General features: G+C 31.9%; 1 protein-coding gene across 1 annotated transcript in view; it reads right to left on the bottom strand.

Annotated features, from left to right (window-relative positions):
• The window catches only part of LOC126887480 (uncharacterized), a 139,793-nt gene that overhangs the window by 18,077 nt on the left and 101,252 nt on the right, over nt 1-20,464 (bottom strand). The window contains exons 2-3 of the mRNA XM_050655046.1: nt 13,333-13,404; nt 3,302-3,567 (exon numbers count right to left, since the gene is read on the bottom strand). Coding sequence (XP_050511003.1) covers nt 3,302-3,567; nt 13,333-13,404 — 338 coding nt within the window. The remainder of the gene's footprint in view (nt 1-3,301; nt 3,568-13,332; nt 13,405-20,464) is intronic.

Below are 20,464 nucleotides of genomic sequence, written 5' to 3'. Positions count from 1 at the left end.
AGCACATTTAAATAAAACTAATGTCTTTTAAAATTTTGATAAAACTGACTGACAAACTTATTATAGCCCATTAGGTGTTGTTTATGTTTTCTCAAGTGAAGTATGTCTTCTTCTTTTGATGCATGCACTTCATCATTGTTAATTACGGACGGGTATGAACGTTCATACGGACGGGTCCATACTCATCTAAGTACTCCACTCCCCCTCCCCCAAATCAATATAAAAATTTCGAAGAATTCACACGCTTACTTGAGGCTTTTACACAACATATCGGTCTATATTTTGTGACTTTATTAAAAACTATATTCCTATTTTTTTCATATTTTTCCGTGAAGCTTCACCACTTTCAAAAATCCGAGAAGTTGGTTTTTTAGTAGATTTTTGGGGATTGTCCCCATTTTATCGACTTCAAAACAGATCAATTAAGGTTTTTTTTAGGTTATATATGAGTCGTTTAGGGCATTCAAATAATTACACTTTTATAAAAAAGAACTTTTTATAATAAAACGTTTTCATTATTATTTATACGTATTATAAATCAAAAATATTATTTATACGACCCACTATAAAATTATAAACTCATATATATCAAAGAAAATATTTAAAATGTAAATTAATATAAAATTTTTAGTATATTGACTTTTAATTATTTATTAAAAAATGAAAAAAAGATACGTACAGCCGGGTTCAAACTCGGGACCTCTCGATCTGCAGTCTAATGCTCTACCATTGAGCCACGATTAATTTGTTGATATCGATTTGTTGACGTAATTTAAAATGTCATTCCATTAGACATATTTTTAAAATAGTTTGAAATTACAAAAAAATCGATTTATCCATATAATAGCAGTTAAATATTGCATTGTTAGCTAATTCTGAGCTATTCTGAAAATTTCAGGTGCCTAGATAGCCCAGAAGTATTTTTAAAATGGATTACAAAATTTGCGGACATAGTGAAATAGTTACAAAGACCAAGCCAAGTATATAAAAACGTTTTAAAATAGAAATATTTATATTTAAACCCTCCAAAAACGAGGGGGATATTTTTGATGGTATTTTTTGGACGGTTTGAAGTGGGAGAGGAGGTCTTATTTTTAATCACATAGAACGTAAAAAAAATTAAAAAAATAAATTCTAAGAGTGAGGGCATTTTGCCTATCTAAAAAGATTCTAGGTCAATTGCTCGAAATTAATTGCTCGAAATCAATTGCTCGAAAACGAATTGCTCCACATGAAAATTGCTCGAAATAGAAATTGCTCGAGTAAAGTAGAAAATTATATATTTATCCAAGTATTTATTCAAAATAATGCAAAATATAAGTTATAAGTATACCTAAATATAAATAAGAAAGCTTTTAATATGACCAATTATGTAATATTGCATGTACATAATAACATAAACATTAGTTTTTGTTGTTCATAAGTTATTATTAAACGCAATAACCTAATACCTGGAAATTATCATAATCCCTATATCATAATGAGACTAAATCAAACTCGTTATTTTTCTTTTTATTTCCAAAGTTCAAAGATATTTTAGATTTGTAACAAATATTTTTTATCAGCATAAATTAATATGCGATTATACAGGGTGCCCAGAAACTCTACCGACAAACACAGACAGGACATTCCTCAGGTAATTTTAAGACAATTTAACCAAATTCACCTAGTCCGAAAATGCTTCCTAAGGGAGCTAGAGCTCTTTGAAGATTGCGTCTTATAATTAGTTTTTCTTAAATACTCACAGTACGCTTCTAGTTAGAAAAACGAAAATTGGTACACATATTAATCTTTTAGAGATAAATCGATTCCATCTATTGTGAATTTCTAGTGCCAGTCATAGGCGTCCGTTTTGGGTGGGGCAACGTATATCTTATCGCATAACTTTTTTGTCTTTAACTTTTAAGCATGTTTGATACTGGATTATTAAAATGTGAGGTATTATAGTACTAAAAGGTACTATTGCTTTAAGTCGGTAGGACACACCGTTTTCTAGAAAAATCCATTTGAAAATTTTTCTTTTCCTGAATTTGAAAAAAAAATTGAAAAAAATTAAAAAAAAAAACGGTGTATTTTACCAACTTAAAGCAAGAGTAATTTTTAGTACTAGAATACCTCATAATTTAATAATCTACTGTCAAAAATTCTTAAATATTTAAGACAAAAAAGTTAAGCGATAAAATAACCGTTGACCTACCCAAAACGGACGCATATGACCGGCACTAGAAATTCGCAATTAATGAAATTGATTCATCTCTGGAATATAAATGAAAGTACCAGTTTTTGGTTTTTCTAAATAGGTTTTTTTTCGAAATTTTTTTTGATATTTAAAAAACGAAAAATTTTCAAATCGATTTTTCTAGAAAACGGTGTATCCTATCGACTTAAGTAAGAGTACCTTTAAGTACTATAATACCTTACATTTTAATAATCCAGACTCAAAAATGCTTAAAAATTAAAAACAAAAAAGTTATGCGATAATATAACTGTTGCCCAACCAAAAACGGACGCCTATGACCGGTACTAGAAAGTTGCAATGGATGGAATCGATTTAGTTCTGGAGATATTAAAAAAAACTAATTACCAGACGCCATCTTTAAATAGCTCTAGCTCCTTTAGGAAGGATTATCGGACTAGATGAATTGGGTTAAATTGCCTTAAAATTATCAGTAGTAATTGCACAAGAGCTCTGAAATTCTATATCAATTTCAGAGGTCGAGTGCAATTTGTTGCGATTATTTCATGAATAAAACTGTTCAAAACCAAAATTTTATTGTAATTTATTTATGTAAGTACCATTAAACACACAGTTTTTATAAATATTTGACGATTGAAAGTCATCACTTTTATAATTTTTAAAACACTAATTGTCATTAATGTCACTGAACGTATTTTTTCGTAGCAACGAAGGGCATCTGACGTAATATACTTAACGACGGGAGATTATCAAAAATTATCGATTTAATTCAGATTTCTGTAGCTTTCTATTGGTCAGAATCTCCTATGAATGAAATAATCTGAGGAATCTCCTGTCTTCGTTTGTCGGTAGAGTTTCTGGACACCCTGTATACATAGAATATCGCATAATTTCTCATATTTAAAATATTTTTCTTATGTATATATTTTGTATTATTATGAATAAATATTTAGATATATAATTTTCTTTTTTATTTGAGTCATTTATATTTCGAGCAATTGATTTCGAGCAATTGCATTCGAGCAATTGACCGGTTGCCATCTTAACGGGGGTTACAAGTACCCTTTGTTCTAAATGTAACAAAAAATGTACAAAAATACTCACCGATATACTATATTATACTCTGTTCTGTTCGATGGAGCAACAAGCAAATCGGGACGAGGTGTTCTTAAAAAGTGCAGCGTGTCCGAGTCTTCCAAAAATGGTTTGTTTCTCTGACCTATGAGAAGATTGGCGCTGTAATCTTCAGTGGCTCTGCTACAATTCACCATGTACCAATGATCACAAATCAACATCCGTTGTTGAAATAGTGTGGCATTTGGGCAAGTGTAGCTGAATTGTCTTCCTAGACCGTCGCACATATGGTAGACCTAAACATAGTAAATTATTTATATATATAATATATAGTGTAGGAAACAGAGGTTGAACCTCGCAAAATGGACACAAGTCCTGTAGTCCAGAGAAATAAGATTTTTCTCGTGACACATCCCCCTCCAGGCCGAAACCAAATTTTTTGAGTAGTATGGACATCTATATTAATAACCTATATGTTTCCTGCAGCCGATTTTGATGATATACATAGTTATAAACAAATGAAAATCAAAAAACGCTAAATTTTAAACATTTTAAACAAATTTGAGAGTCATAAACTGATAAATCATATAAGAAGCTTCAATATGGCGTCCGCTGCATATGTCTATGCTTAATTTTTGCTTAGAAAATTGGAAAATAAATCATAAATTTTGAGATTTTATAAATGTTCATAACTTATGTAAAAATTAAGTTATAACTTTCTTATTACACAGAATGCTGAGACTTCTGGTGCTTAAATTACATTATAAATTTCAAATCAATTGGTCAAATAGTTTAAAAGTTATTTAATTTGTTTATCCCAAATTAATGTTTTTTGCAACACTATAAGTCAGAAAACGATGAGGTTATAGTAATACTTCAGACAGTTTATGAAAGAAGAAGATTTATGCTATTAACCTAATTAAAAAAAATGACAAAAAATAATTTTAAATAGTGTAAAATTATTTTGCAAGAACATGTCGATTTTTTGCTTATAAACAATTAGAATAACTTTTGAACCGTAACCTCTAGAAAATTATTTTTCCATATTCAGAAAGACTGAATTTTTATACACATTTATAAAGAAAAACAATTGTCCTATGACAATTGGGGACGAAGTTAGCACCCTTCTTCTGTTAATTCACAGCAGCTTTGTTTATAACAATTAAGAAATAAAATTAGCCGCATTTGAAAGAACATACATCAAAGTTTTAACCTATCAAGTATACAAAAGATTTCCTTTTAAGGAAATCGTCCACAAAGCTTAAAATTGTGGCCCTTAAAATCGGCCAGCGTTGAAACTTGGGTTAGCGATGAGAGGGGGGAAGGAGCTGTTAACTGTATCTCTGGTTCTCGATTATTTATTTCGTTGTTTCTTTTTTTAATTTCTATGTACTTTTTACGTACATTACGAATAGGCGTTATTTAAATAAAACTAACTGTTATATACACTATCAAATTTGTTTAAACAATTTTTTTTCAATTTTTTAAATAATATTTTATGTAACTTTTATTGTAAAATGTACATATTAGTTACAGGGCGTAACAAAAATACAGGTCATAAAGTAAATCACATATTCTGGGACCAAAAATAGATCGATTGGACCTAACTTACCTGAATACAAATGTGCACATAAAAAAGTTATAGCCCTTTGAAGTTACAAAACGAAAATCGATTTTTTCCAATATATATTCTTATGACAGGAACATTTTAAAGAAAAACTATAGTGAAATTTGTGCATCCCATAAAAATTTTATGGGGGTTTTGTTCCCTTAAACCTTCCAAAGTTTTGTGTACGTTCCAATTAAATTATAATTGTGGTACCATTAGTTAAACTCACTGTTTTAAAACTTTTTTGATTCTTTGCATTTTTTTCGATAAGGCAGTTTTTATCGAGTTGCGGCTTCTTTTTAATATGTTTACATAAAGATTTTATGGGGATTTTGTTCCTTTACCCCCCCCCCCCCCAAATGTTTGTGTACGTTCCAATTAAACTATTAAACTATTACTGCGGTACCATTAGTTAAACACAATGTTTCTAAAACTTTTTTGTCTTTTAGTATTTTTTCGATAAGGCACCTTTTATCAAGATTTGGCTTCTTTTTTAATATGGTTCAAAATATGCCTAAAATGTAAATTATAAATAAATTTTCATACGATTACCAAGTCTCCATAATCGTACTTAACCATATTTAGAAATATGTAGTGGATTTGACTAATATTCAAAATATCTCAATAAAAACTGACTTTTCGAAAAAGTACTAAGAGGCAAAAAAGTTTTAAAAACATTGTGTTTAACTAATGGTACCATAATAATAATTTAATTGGAACGTACACAAAAGTTTGGGGGTTTAAAAGAACAAAACCCCCATAAAATTTTTATGGGGTGTCAAAATTTTACTATAATTTTTTTGTAAGATGCTCCTGCCATAAAAATACCACATGTCTATTTTCAATAAAAAATCTCTGGAAATTTTCGATATATTGCACAAAATCGATTTTCATTTTGTAACTTCAAAGGGCTGTAACTTTTTTTATGTGCATATTTATACAAAGGTAAGTTAGGTTCAATCGAACTATTTTTGGTCCCAGAATATGCGATTAAATTTATGACCTGTATTTTTGTACACCCTGTAATTATTATACACTAATCCTATTTAATTATTCCTAAATCTAACATTGGCTTATAATATTGAATTAAAAATAAAAAATCTCAAATAAACTAGGTTTTATTTATTGATAAACATGCTACTAGATATAAACGAAAAATAAAATGTAACAAAATTAGAGAGGATACAAAGAACAAAATTATTTTCAGAAATTTTCAACAATATTATAATAATTGTATCTTACAAGATTGAAAATTATAATTTCAAGATTGCAAAAAAAAAACAAAAATTAAGATATTTCATATATTTTGGTATTATAACAAGACTATTAAAATAAAATTAAAGGAGATTTATTTAGGAATACTTGTATGTTTATGAAAAACGTAACAATTATCAGTTACCCATTTAATATAAGTTATTGTAAAGTCAAGTGCATAAGTGCATATGCAAAATATCGTAAAAGAATTTCCAAAAATTGTTTACACAATTTACATAGTTATTTAAATAACCACTTTATTAACAAAAAACATATCCGTAACGTACGCAAAGAGTACATTCAGATTAAAAAAAAAGAATGTGTGTGTACTTTGTACGCACGTAAGAAGTTATACTTCTATTATATGATTTAAACGAAATTAATATACTTTTTATTTATATTTTGTTTAAATATTAAACTAATTTATACTTACTACTTCTCAAACATTTTTATTAGAAGAGTGCCAAAAATTAAAATAATAAAAGAATAAAACACACATTAAACAAGCCACAAATGATGTCTGAACATTAATTGTCGAAAATTTTTTAACTAAATACGTATTTTCTGAAAATACAATTATATAATAAATATACTTACAATCATAAAATGTATTAAAAAAAAACAAAAAAGAAAGTTTCTATTGGGACTCGAACCAGCGCTGATAAGCGCGGTTGGTATTGGAATTCATTCGCCTTCAACGCTTAGCCACGGACACTATGTGTCATTATTTACGAAGATCGACTAACGTAAACGGATTAAACTTGTGATATTTTTGAAAATTGATCAAATTATTTTAATTTTGAATTGAAATGATTTAGAATTGAAAAAATACAACAAAACATAGAGTAAGAAAACAATATATTAGGTGAATATTGATAGAAATTTTGATGGTAATCAAATTATATAAATAAAAGTATTACATACTATGTATTTTGGCAGATCAAATAGGTAGGTTTATATCCATGATACATTAACAATTATTACGTACCTGTTGCTTTTAAAAACTATTTAAAAGTCACTACAATATTATAAACTTTTTTGTTTCTGTCCTCACAACAATAAAACTAATATATTATACATTTGTTTACCTTTACCTTTACCTCCAAACCACAGCTGTCCTACAGCTGCCATATCGGATAATTTTTGACATGTCATTTGAACATCCAATCAGAACAAAGTTATAATGCGCATGCGCCGGGCTGATAGGTTTTAACATATAAAAATTCACCCTCTATCGCCGGTAAAGAAGTATAACTTCAAAAAGAAACTCCAAAATAGATAATAGTGAAAGATAGAGGTTTTGGTTATCGAAGTCCATAAACTATTTATATCTCTGTACTAACAAGTACTCGGTGCAACCAGTTTTGCAAGAGCAGATAGTTTATTTTAATAAAATATCTGGTATAAAGAAGATCTATTGATCGAATCGGTACTAACGGTTCTTAGCTTAATTTCCAACCCCAATCAATTACGTTTATCTCTTGTTTGGTGGTTCTGTAACTTCAGTTTTTCATTCATCTAATAGCATGTTTACCAAAAAAATAAAACCTAGTTCATTTGAGATTTTCTGATTTCTATAGACCAATACTATTTTTAGAAACAATTGAATGGGATAATTTGTTTTTGATACTTTAAATTATTACTAAGTTTAATAAAAAACTATGTATTATTATATTATTCATAAATATACATGTTTTGTGATTAAAATTACTTCAAATATTATTAAAAAAATTAAAAAAAAATTGTTTAAACAAATTTGATGGTGTATATAACAATTTATTTATTTAAATAATGCATACTCGTACTGTACGCAAAAAGTACATATATATTAAAAAAAGAAACGTCGAAATCCGTAGGCGAGAACAAGAGATACAGCTAACAGTTCCTTCCCCCTTCTCATCGATCTCCCAAGTTTCAAGGCCGGCCGATTTTAAGGGTCACATTTTGAAGCCTTGTGGACGATTTGTTTGAAAGTATATATTTTTTTATATTTAGTACATTAAAACTCTGAAGTATGTTCTTTCAAATGTGACTGATTTGATTTGAAAATTGTTATAAAGAAAGCTGCTGTGACTTAAAAAAGGGGGGGGGGGGCGGTCAACTTCGTCCCTAATTGTCCTAGGACAATTTTTTCTTTTTTTAAATTTGTATAGAAATTCAGTCTTTCTAAATATAAAAAAATAATTTTTCTACGGGTAATGGTTAAAAAGTTATTCTAATTGTTTATAAGCAAAAAATCGACATGTTCTTGCAAAATAATTTTGCGATACTTAGAATTATTTTTTGTCATTTTTTTTAAATTAAATTATTAGCATAAATCTTCTTCTTTCATAAACTATCCAAAGTATTACTGTAATTTCATCATTTTCTGACGTATAGTGTTGCAAAAAAAATTAATTTGTGATAAACAAATTAAATAACTTTTAAACTATTTGACCAATTATTATGAAATTTAGAGTATAATTTAAGCACAAGAAGTTCCAGCATTCCGTATAATAAGAAGGTTCTAAGTTAATTTTTACATAAGTTATGAATATTTATAAAAACTCAAAATTTATTAATTATTCTGCAATTTTCTAAGCAACCAATAAGGATAGACATATTCAGCGGACGCCATATTTAAGTTTTTTATATGATTTATGAGTTTCTTACTTCCAAATTTGTTTAAAATGCTTCACCTTTTGGCAATAGACGAAAAAAGCGAAAATTTAGCGTTTTTTGATCTTCATTTGTTTATAACTATGTATATCATCAAAATCGGCTGCAGGAAACATATATATTATTATTATAGATGTCCACACTACTCAAAAAATTTGGTTTCGGCCTGGAGGGGGTTGTGTCACCAACATGATATTTTTTTTTCCTTATTTCTCTGAACTACTGATTTATTTTTTTTCTGGTATATCAAGGGGTGCTTATTATAAGACCTTTTCTTAAAAAATTTCGCCCCGGAACCCCCTTTTCATCCCTTTAAAGGGGGTAATTTGTGGTTTTTGCGAAACGTAGCCCTTCCTGTACGTTTTGCAAAAAATTTACTTAATAGTAAAATGAAGAGGACTATATTTCCTACTATTTATTTCCTGACAGCATATATCTATCACCCACCGTTTAGCGGGGGTGGCGCCCCAAAGTTGACAATTTTTTAAAAAAGATTTTAGATGTTTTTAAACAAAAATTATTTTTCTGTAACTGTGATGAAAATTAAGAAGAAACCCTTCTGCAATGAATCACAAATAAGTGGCTGATTTTTTGGTATAGGTGTCATTTAAGGGCAATTGCAAATTTTTTAATTACAGGATATTACATTTAAAAAAACCCCTTTTTATACCATCTGAACAGCCTATGCTAGAGTAAAAAAACTTTCAGCGATTATCCATGTACTGGTGTTATTTGAAAATTTCTATAATGCACTCCCATTTTTTTTTTCGGAACCACCCCAAAAAAAGTAGAATTAATAAAGAAAGTGATTTTCTTGGAATCCTTGACACATCCTTCACACAATTTATTAAAATGCTTCCTATACCATTTTGTGCACGTTCTTATTACCCACGCATGGACACCAAAAGCGATTTCTTGATGCAACCCCTGTAGCAAAAAAAAAAAAATAAATAAGGGGGTGTTGAAAAAAAAATTTTGTTTTTGCTTTTTGACCCATATGGACATATGCTCCATCAATAGGGTTTTTCATTAATATATATTATGATTATTGCAATATCCCTGCGGAAACTACCCCCATCCTTGAAAATAAACTGCAAAAACTACCCCTATCCCTTGTAGAGCATATTTTGACGATTTTCTCATTACCTATGCATTTGTTTTAAAACAAAACTTGCACAGAATTAAATACCACTATTTTCTCTACAAATAATGTCCTATGCGTTTTTTTCGTATAAGCAACCGTTACGGCACAGTGGCGCCATAAACCTCTGAAATGCTTTGGCGGGCTCCAGCTTTTGTTTTTTTTTTCGTCACCTATTCATTTTATTGATAACGTACTTATTTTATTTTCTTTGCACCCTAAAGCCACAGTGGTGTCCTAAAATCAATTTTTGATTATTTTCTTTATTAATTCTCCTTTTTTTGGGGTGGTTCCGGGGAAAATATGAGGGTGCATTATACAAATTTGTAAATAACACCAGTACATGGATAATCGCTGACAGTTTTTTATTCTAGCATAGGCAGTTCAGATGGTATAAAAAGAGGTTTTTTAAAATGTAACACCCTGTAATTAAAAAATTTGCATTTGCCCTTAAATGAAACCTACACCAAAAAATCAACCACTTATTTGTGATTAATTGCCGCAGGGTTTCTTCTTAATTTTCATTACAGTTAGGGAAATTTTTTTAATATCTTTTTTAAAACTTTTTCAACTTTGGGGCGCCACCCCCGCTAAACGGTGGGTGATAGACATATTTTATGTTGTCGTGAAATAAATAGTAGTAAATATAGTCCTCTTCATTTTACTATTAAGTAAATTTTTTTACAAAATGTATAGGAAGGGCTTCGTTTCGCAAAAACCACAAATTACCCCCTTTAAAGAGATGAAAAGGGGGTTCCGGGGCGAAATTTTTTAAGAAAAAGTTAGTCTCATAATAAGCACCCCTTGATATACCAGAAAAAAAATAAAACCGGACTTATGTCCATTTTGCGAGGTTCATCCTCTGTTTCCTGCACTATATAATATAGCAATTAAACCAAAGCACCTTAAAAGCAAAACGCAATAATTGCTTCAGTTTAAGCTTTTTTATTGTTAGTTTATCAAAAGTATGTTTAGAAAATCTTCTTCTTTTTTTTTTGTGTAAACATGACTCTGTTTATTTTATTCAATGTGACTCCAATAAATTCTCGTTCCATCGTTTTTGTGGTCTTCCCATTGATTGTCTTATAAAATTTCCGACCCAGCTCAGATTAAAACTCAAAACCCCAGAATCCAAAGGTAGACTCTCTTACCACTGAGCCACGGGGGGGTGGGGGGGATAAAATCTTATTTATTTGGCTTTTTATTTCTTCTAGAGTTTTGCATATTGCTAGTGGGGATTTTTTGTTTCGTTTCAAATCTTGAAAAATATAACACATTTTATACACACAATCCTAGTGCTTCTTTAGTTACATCAGACAAATCTTTCCCCAATTCAGGATCAACTGCTTTGTTTTCTTCACAGGAAACGAATAAGTAATGCACATGTGCCAAATTAAAAATATACAAAACGGTTATTAGGCCTGTATACCCTATTCCACGAATATACGACGGTCTTGGATTATTTTGACAATGAATATTTTACTGTCCAAAATATGAAGAACGGAAGTAAATTACAAATTACATCGTTGTTTACTGTAGTAATGAATAGAGCAATTTACTTTCGTACTTCTTATGTTGCACACTAAAACATTCGTTGTCGGGATAATCCAAAACAGTCGTATATTCGTGGAATGGCCTATAGTAACTTATGCATCAGATACATGGACTTTAAACAAAAAGCAACAAGCAATGGTGTAGATATGGAAATGAAAAATACTAAGGAATATAGTTGGAGGAAAAATGGAGAAAAAGGCGTTTGGATCAGAAGGACAAAGGAAGACCCGAGAGAGCATACTAGGAGTAATAAGAACCCAACGAATCTCTCTCTTGTCGTTTCCCCATTACTGAGGATCGTGATTTCTTCCAATATTCCTAACAATGTTTCTACATTGGTCTCTATCTTCAGCCGCTAGAATGAGTTTCCAGCTGAATTCTTTATTTGGTCGGACCATCTAGTTGGTGATCGTCCTCTTGATCTCCTCCCCGGAACGTTTCCAGAAACAATTAATCTCTCCAAACTGTTGTCACCTCTGCGAACCACGTGACCAAAGAATTGCAGTATTCGTTGCAGACATAGTGTGGACAGCCTTTTTTAAATATAGCGTTGGTTTAAAATGGAAACGTTTGTCCCATGAGCTGTCTAAAGTATGCGCAGCATTCTTCTCCAGCATCACATCTCAAAGGCATCAATTTTTTGGCGCTCGCATGCGTGAGGAGTCCAAGTCTCTGCTTCGTATAGAAATATTGAGAATACAAAGGCACTCATCAGTCTCATCTTGATCTTTCCAAACTTTAGTTAGGCGACTCATCGCATTTTTTGCCATACCAATACGTCTCCGAACTTCTGCTTCACAGTTACCATCTTTAGTTATACTAGACCCGAGATAGACAAAGGTGTTTACTATCTGGTATTCTTGTAACATGTTAGTCAGTTGAATAGTGTCGAATCTGTCGACCACCATTATTTTTGTCTTAGCTTTATTAATTTTTATACCAACTTTATTGCTTTCGTTCTCAACTCTTTGCAGGAGATCAAACATTTCTTGCTCATTTGCTGCTATAAGTGTAGTGTCATCAGCAAATCTTAAATTGAAGATTTTCCTACCAGCTACTGTTACTCCACCGGCCCATCCTTCTAAAACCATCCTCATGACATGTTCACCATAATTGTAAATAAGTCAGGTGACAACACGCATCCTTGTCTAACACCTCTCTCGGTCTTGAATTGGTTTGAGAACTTATGATCTAGTCATACTGTCGCTATGTTGGACTGGTACAGATTTTTAATAAGTGTCACCAGGTGCATTGATGCGCCCATTTCTATTAAAATTGACCACATGATATATTATAATATAATCATAGGTACTTGAAATTCTCTAGACTTTTCAATGAGTTGTCTTAGGTTCAGGATCTGTTCCCTTGTACCTTTACCCTTTACAACCCAACCACTAAGAACTAATTAATCTAAATCGTCTTGAGGCTTTCAAAATGTAGTATTATAGCAGAATTTTAAAAGTTTCTTGGGTGGAGAAGATTCGAAACTCGACAATATTAGAACGTCTCAGCAAGACTACTGAGGTTATAAAAAGCACCCAGAAGAGAAAGCTTGGAGTATTTCGAAAATGTAATGAGAGGTTCCAATTATAGGTTGCTACAAAATATTATGCAGGGGAAAATAGCAGGCAAACGCAGTCCATCACGAAGAAGGACATGCGAGTAGTATTGATACAAACATGCTATTTAGGATAGCAGTGAATAAAATTAAGCTAGCCATGATGATAACCAACGTTCTGAAAGGATATTTTTCATGTAGCGTTTTCAAAACATTATACCATTTCCATAATTTTCCTAAAATGCACAAAAATCGATATATTAGGTATAAAATGGAGTATCGTTTACCTGACATCCTTTATCAACATCTGCGTAGTATCCAGTTGTGCGGCCCAAACATGAAAAATTTGTCTGCAAATTCTGAAACCAAAAAAAATATTGAATGGGTTGCATGTGAGAGTTCATTTTGAATGAAGTAAAAACATACGTACTCTCAATCATTTATTGTAACTTCCGACGACCGGTATCGCTCTCTACAGTATGCAGAGCATCTTCAGGTCTACGGTTACAAATCACTAAATGATTCGGCTACAAGGAGCTACTTCAGCTACAAGAAGTAGCTCCTTGTAGCCGAATCATTTAGTGACTTGTAACCGTTGACTTGAAGATGCTCTGCATACTGTAGAGAGCGAAACCTGTCGTCGGAATTTACAATAAATGATTGAGAGTACGTTTGTTTTATACTTCATTTAAAAAAATAATTTAAAATTCGGTTTTCTATAAATAAATATAATTATCATTTTCTTAGTAAATCTCCGGACTCTGTATTGTTTTGCTAGTTAACAAAAATCCCACAAATTGTCAAAACTATTAAAGCTGGATCCCCCGTACAAAAAAAAAGTTGATTAATAGCAAGCTGAAAATTTGTTAATAGCTTAACGGTGTCTAGTCGGACAAACTTTGATGTATGGAAACAATGAAACACGGGAAGTTTTAATTGTAGAACAGGTTAAAAATTTGGAACGTCAAACTACGAAAACGTTCCATGTATTTTATCGGACAGAACTTCCAATTGATTTGTTACCATTTCATTAAACTGTCATGCAAAAATTAAACTGGTGTTTATCACCAACTGGGCATTTTAATGAGTGGAACACGAAGAATATGTCAAATGACAGGAATTATGTTGGTTAGTAATTATTACAGTCTGATTTTTGCATGAGAGTTTAATGAAAGGGTAACAAATCAATTGGATGTTCTGTCCTACAAAAGACGTTTTCGTAGTCTGACTTTCCAAGTTTTTAAACTGTTCCACATTTAAAACTTTCCCTGTTCCAGTGTTCCCTTACATCAAAGTTGTTCCGACTAGACTTCGTTAAACTATTACCAAATTTTCAGCTTGCTATTAATCAACTCTTTTTTGGTACGCAGGATCCAGGCCTATATTTTATTAAATAGAAAAGGGAATAGAAAAACTAGAAATTGTGGAATAAAAAATCTGGTAGGTTAGATAGACAGTAAAATTAAAGTGAGGTCAATAATTTGAAAATTTGACTTCGGTTAAAAGAAGATTTCTGTTTTGCTACACGAGACCTATGTATGTTCAAAAAATGATAGGATAATTCAAAATAAAATACTTAATGATTTAAGAAGAAGAATAGTATTTATCTAAAGCGAGGTTGTTACATTGTTTAATAGTATATAATAGTAAGATCATAAAAAGGTACCACAATGTTATTGATATGTGTTAAATGTGTATAAAAACAGTAATTGAAAAGAAAATACCTTGAAAACATCTAATTCTATTCAGAAAACATGTAAATGACCAATCGTAATAATATAGCACAGTGTGTACGAAGCATGCAATCAATTTATCAATTTTCTACAATTACCGAAGGATTTACAATTTACATGAGAACCTCTTTGTCAGATCTAATTGATCGATCAGTAAAACGTTGTTTAATTTGTCTGTAAACGTGTCAATCGGCTGTTAGATTCTTTGCTTGATCTTTTTTATTGATCACTTCCGCCATTGTAGCGATAGATAATGTATGTCAGCGTTTTGTTCTTTTTTTTTTCGCACGAGAAAGGATGTTTCCATGGAATGTTTTAATAAAGCTTGCAATTATACAACCAAATAAAGACTGATGTGACATTGGGGAAATATATCGATCTATTGTATTGCAGATGTGTTACTTGGACCAGTGGCGTATTGGGGCCACGTTAACAATGCGAAAATAGATATGTAATAAGTATTAGAAAAAAAAATTAAAACAAATATTTGAAGCCATTTTTTTAATTACATGTATTCTTCTTCTTCTTATGCAATCCATTAATCGATGTTCACGATCACGTTTGACCATTTTTCTCTATCCCTTGCAGTATGTATTAGGTCTCCTATGTTTTTTAGTCCTGTTCATTGTTTGATATTACGGAGCCATGCCATTTTCTTCCTGCCCATTCCGCTTCTCTCTTCGATTTTTCCTTAAATTAAAATTTGCAGAAATTTGTATTTTTCGTTTCTAATTACGTGCTCTAAGGGCTCAGGGAACTTTAAGGATTCGTCGATAAATCCACATCTCAAATGCCTCTAGCTTATTCATTGTGTTTATTTTTAAAGTCCATCCTTCCATGCCATATAGGAGCACCGATCATATTAATAGCATTTCGTGAACATTATTTCCGCTCATACGGAATTGGTCGGAACAATGGCATATGTTTAAAACAAGCGTCAGAAAAATATCAACAACATTTTAACAAGGCGATACAGGCATAATATTGTGATACTTTTTGTCAGAGATTTAAAGACCTTTTGTCGTGCGCGTAATTTAAGAATCCGTAAGCCATGGTTTCAACAAGATAGCGCAACAAGCCATACAGCCGACCGCTCCATAAACTTGCTTCGTGAACATTTTTGTAACAGAATAATTTCTTGTCTACTATATGGATGTGAAACCTGGATCATGAAGGTTAACATGATGAACAAATTAGAAGCCTTTGAGATGTGGTCGTATCGTAGAATGCTCAGAATATCTTGGGTTCAACGCATTTCAAACAGAGAAGTCTTAAACAGAGTAGGTCAAGGCGAAGGTGACTTAATGAAGATGATGAAAAAGAGAAAACTTGAATATCTGGGGCATATAATGAGAGGTAGCAGATACAGGATGCTGCAGTTAATAATCAATGGAAAGATCGACGGAAAAAGGGGAATTGGTCGAAAGAAATATTCATGGCTCCGAAACCTTCGTCAATGGACTGGCTTATCAGCAGATCAATTGTTACATGCCGCACAAGATCGAGAACGATATCGGTAAATTGTTATGGAAGCTACCCACGCCTAAAAATTTGGGCACGGTACTTAAAGAAGAAGAAGATTTCGAGCATCCACCTTATTCACCGGATTTAACACCACCTGATGCCTATACTGGGGGTATGATGAAGAATTCCATATTTCGCTCGGAAAATCCGCCAGAGACTGTTGGAGAACTACGGCAAAGAATAATAACTTATTTTCAACATTTACAGCAACCACCTTTCTTAAATATGTTTGATGATCTTCAGAAACGTTATAAAGCTTTTTTGCAAAGCCATGATGCACCATGTATTATAAAAATTAATTCATAAATATATTTTTTTATATTCGGTACCTACTGTTTATTTTGGCGGATACTGTACTTTGGTAAAATAGGTACACCCATATGTGCCTGTTTCGGTACTCCGCTTAGTAATGATTTTGTGTTTTCAAATATCTAACAATACCTACCTACTTCTCTTATAAAACCAAATTGCTCATTAAAAATCGATTTCATAAATAAAATCAGCACCCACAAGATATTAAACGATTATTAAAATATCACTGTCTATTTACTTTTATTAAAAACCTTTAAATACGAATTATGGTCTACAGGTAATGATTATGTTTATTTACTTGATCCATTCTTGGTATTTAATGAATGATAAATAATTATAGACAGGTATTTCTATCTGTTTATATAAACAAAATAATTGGATGCGATTTTACCATACCAGTTCTTTACATAAACGACGCAGATAAGGTATAATATACTTTGTAATTTATTATTTGTTCTAGTAGAGCTAGATAATTTTAAAGCTTAACTTACACCTAAAAAAGTTTAAACCCACTCACTAAAAATTTCAATGGGCATAAACAACAAAAATATCACACCCCAAAACATAACCGAATACAATAACAATTTACACTCGTATTTAGCACTGTATTTATATGTGAAACTTTTTTTATTTTAGAAATTTAGATGACTTTTATGCTTTTATGAAATTTATATTTGAAATTTAATTCTAAAGGCACGTATCTATTGCGTTTGTGCTCCGTGCTCCAATGGATACGGCATGTACTTCTCTTTATATAAACCGCCACCAATTACATCGCCGAGGGCGAGCGCCGCCCCTGGAGCACCCATTGCGTTGACGACCATCGCTGACATGACATTCGTGCTCAGCGACCCCCAAAACCACCGAGTAATGGTTATTGACTGATTTAAATGATTATAACATCAAATTACAGACAACAAGTACCACCCTGGGCACCAGGTACCCCAGAGACCGTCGTCCGAAATTAGTACTCAGTCACCCACAATACCGTCCAGTAATGGTTATTGATTAATTTTGAATCATTAAAACATAAAATTCGGTGATGAGTTCCACCCGGGGCACCAGGTACCTTGGAGACCATTGCCGACATGAAATTCGTGCTCAGCAGCCCCCAAAACCACTCGGGTAATGGTTAATGACAGATTTTGAATGATTATAACATCAAATTCCAGGCGACAAGTACCATCCTGGGCACCTGGGTACCCCAAGACCGTCGTCATGAAATTCGTGCTCAGTCACCCACAATACAGTCCACTAATGGTTATTGACTAATTTTGAATGACTACTTATAGCATAAAACACCAGGTGACGTGTTCCACTCTGGGCACCAGGTACCTCGAAGATCATCGCCGGTATGAAATTCGTATTCGGCGACCTCCAAAACCCCCGAGTATAAAAATTGAACTCATTTCCGTTAATATTTCCCCAGTTCTAAATGTTTCATTTTCCATCTCTTCGAGATGTACTTACCTACTTTGAAAATGTATTTTTCTTATGGAAAAAATGTAATTTTCATCTCCCGGAGATCAATTTAGTTCACAATATTTCCTGACACTCTCCCGAATCGAATGAAAAAAGTTGCATGACGATTCATCTTTACAGCACATTTACAGCACAAAATTCCTAAGTTTAATACTTCGTTGTCTCGCCTTATACGGTATCTGCTACCTTTGGCCAAGGGAAAATAAATTTTTTAAATGAATTCCAAAAAAATCGAGACTTAATGGTTGGGGGCATGCCAAATGTGCAGTCATTCGAGAGTTATGGGGACCTATTGGGTTGTGAAGAGTACCTAGGTATTAAAACCAAAAAAAAATCCAAAAAATTCAAAAATAAAAGTTAAGTAAAGTTTTCCATTTTAGTGGGGACTTTCCATTTTTAATTTAATTTTCCATTTCCAACAATCGTTTTTTTAGATTACTTATAGCGCCATCTATCCATAATTCGAAAAAATGTCTCGAATAAAAGTTACTTATTTCTGGGCAAGGACTCCAATTCTGCAATAAAAAATGGGGGCTCCCATTTAAGATTTTAAAGTAACTCCCCACCCAACCTCTGTAGGGGGTCGTGTTTTGGTGTCATTCGATAGTTTTTTCAAAAATATCGAATAAGTGTATTTTTCAGTTTTTCTATCTGATGTTCATTTCGCGAAATATCGCTTTATATTTTAAATTTACCCCCCACCACTCTCCGTGGGAAGTCGTGTTTGGTAGCACTCGATAGATTTTTGAAAAATATTGAACACGTATTTTTTAGTTTTCCGATCTGTCATTTATTTCGCGAAATATTCGCTTTTTTCTTGTGAAACTTTGGGACTCACCCATTTCCTTACGCCCCGCTCACATGGTCAGATTTTTGAAATATACACTGTTTTGCATGTACTTCATTTACCTGTTCGAATAAAATCGAATTATTTGTTCTATGGTCGGTCCAAGGAATTCGTAGCATTCGTCTCCAACAGAACATTTCAGTGGCGTCTATCTTTCTTCTTTCCGAATTTCTCAGGGTCCAAGATTCACATCCGTAAGTCAGTATTGGGAATATTAAGCAATTGATCAACCTCATCTTTAACGCTCTTGAAATTTGACAGTCCTTCCATATTGTGGTCATTTTTGCTGTGGCGACTTTTGCTAGATCACATCTACGTTTTATTTCTTCCTGTAGTGACCCTGTGTTTGTGATTAATGGTCCCAGATATAAGTATGAACTCACAACCTCAAACCGATCAATTGTGGTTATATGTGGATGATTGTTATGTAGTCTATCCACTATATTCATATTAAATGTATAAACATTAAAAACATATTAAATTTAAACAACGTGATTTATCAATTAATGAATTAATTGAACATGGCGGTTAAATACCTCTGGCAATTCCTCACTTTCTTTTGGCAATTCCTCACTCTTGCAAAATTCTTCCAACTGATGTCGATACGTTCTCTTTCAAAAGAGAATTATAACGAAAAATATGAAAATGAGACTTCGGATCAAGAAAATGCATTATAAATTGCATTAGATGACATTTTTGTTCAAAATAGTGTCTTTTATGAAAAAAATAATTAAATTTTTATGTACAGTGAAACCCTTTTTTAAGCTGTAAACAGCATAATATTTATGTTTAGCGACCCCAAAATCCCCCCGAGTAAAGAGTAGTTTACTTAGATAATTATTATTAAAATTTACTTACACGCGAGCAATAATAATTATTTATTATATTTACACTCAAAATTAAACATTAATTAAAGTCGAATTAAAAAAATTTTCAAGCTACCGTTTTCAATTTCAATGAAGACGAGCGGCGATCTAAATTGATTGATTAGATCTCGGATGATGCAGCGGCATGACCAAGAATATCACCATTAATTACATATTCCATAAAAGTTCTTGGTCTAGAATCTCCAGGTCACCGTGCACAAACTCTTCGAGGAGCGCGATCGTCGAGGTGGGCGCCAAATAAGTACCACAATCGAAGGCCGACGATATTGACTAAGTGCGCCGGCTGCTGCTTCGGTGCTTTGCCTTTGTGGATGATGTCATAAATAGAAAGATTCCTTATAGAATTAGAATATAATGCATGATTAATGACAATAATCTACTTTACCGTAGTCGTTTTAGACAAATTTGAAGATTTCATGGTTATCAATCAATAGTGGACGTAAGAAATATAAAGGTTTTTAAATTTCTTCAGAATCAATTTTTACACGAAATTAGATTTCAAATTAATATACTTTTAATTGAAACTAGTGCAAAATTTATGAAAATTCAAGAAAATTCAATATAATGTAACTAATATCTTTATGTACACATGTACAGTTGAGTACATGATTCTTTATCCGTTCGTCATTAACCC

This window comes from Diabrotica virgifera, chromosome 6, assembly GCF_917563875.1.
Source record: "Diabrotica virgifera virgifera chromosome 6, PGI_DIABVI_V3a".
In the NCBI taxonomy this organism is placed as follows: domain Eukaryota; kingdom Metazoa; phylum Arthropoda; class Insecta; order Coleoptera; family Chrysomelidae; genus Diabrotica; species Diabrotica virgifera.
Note: the sequence above shows the minus strand (reverse complement) of the source record. Positions and strands in the feature narration are given on the sequence as shown.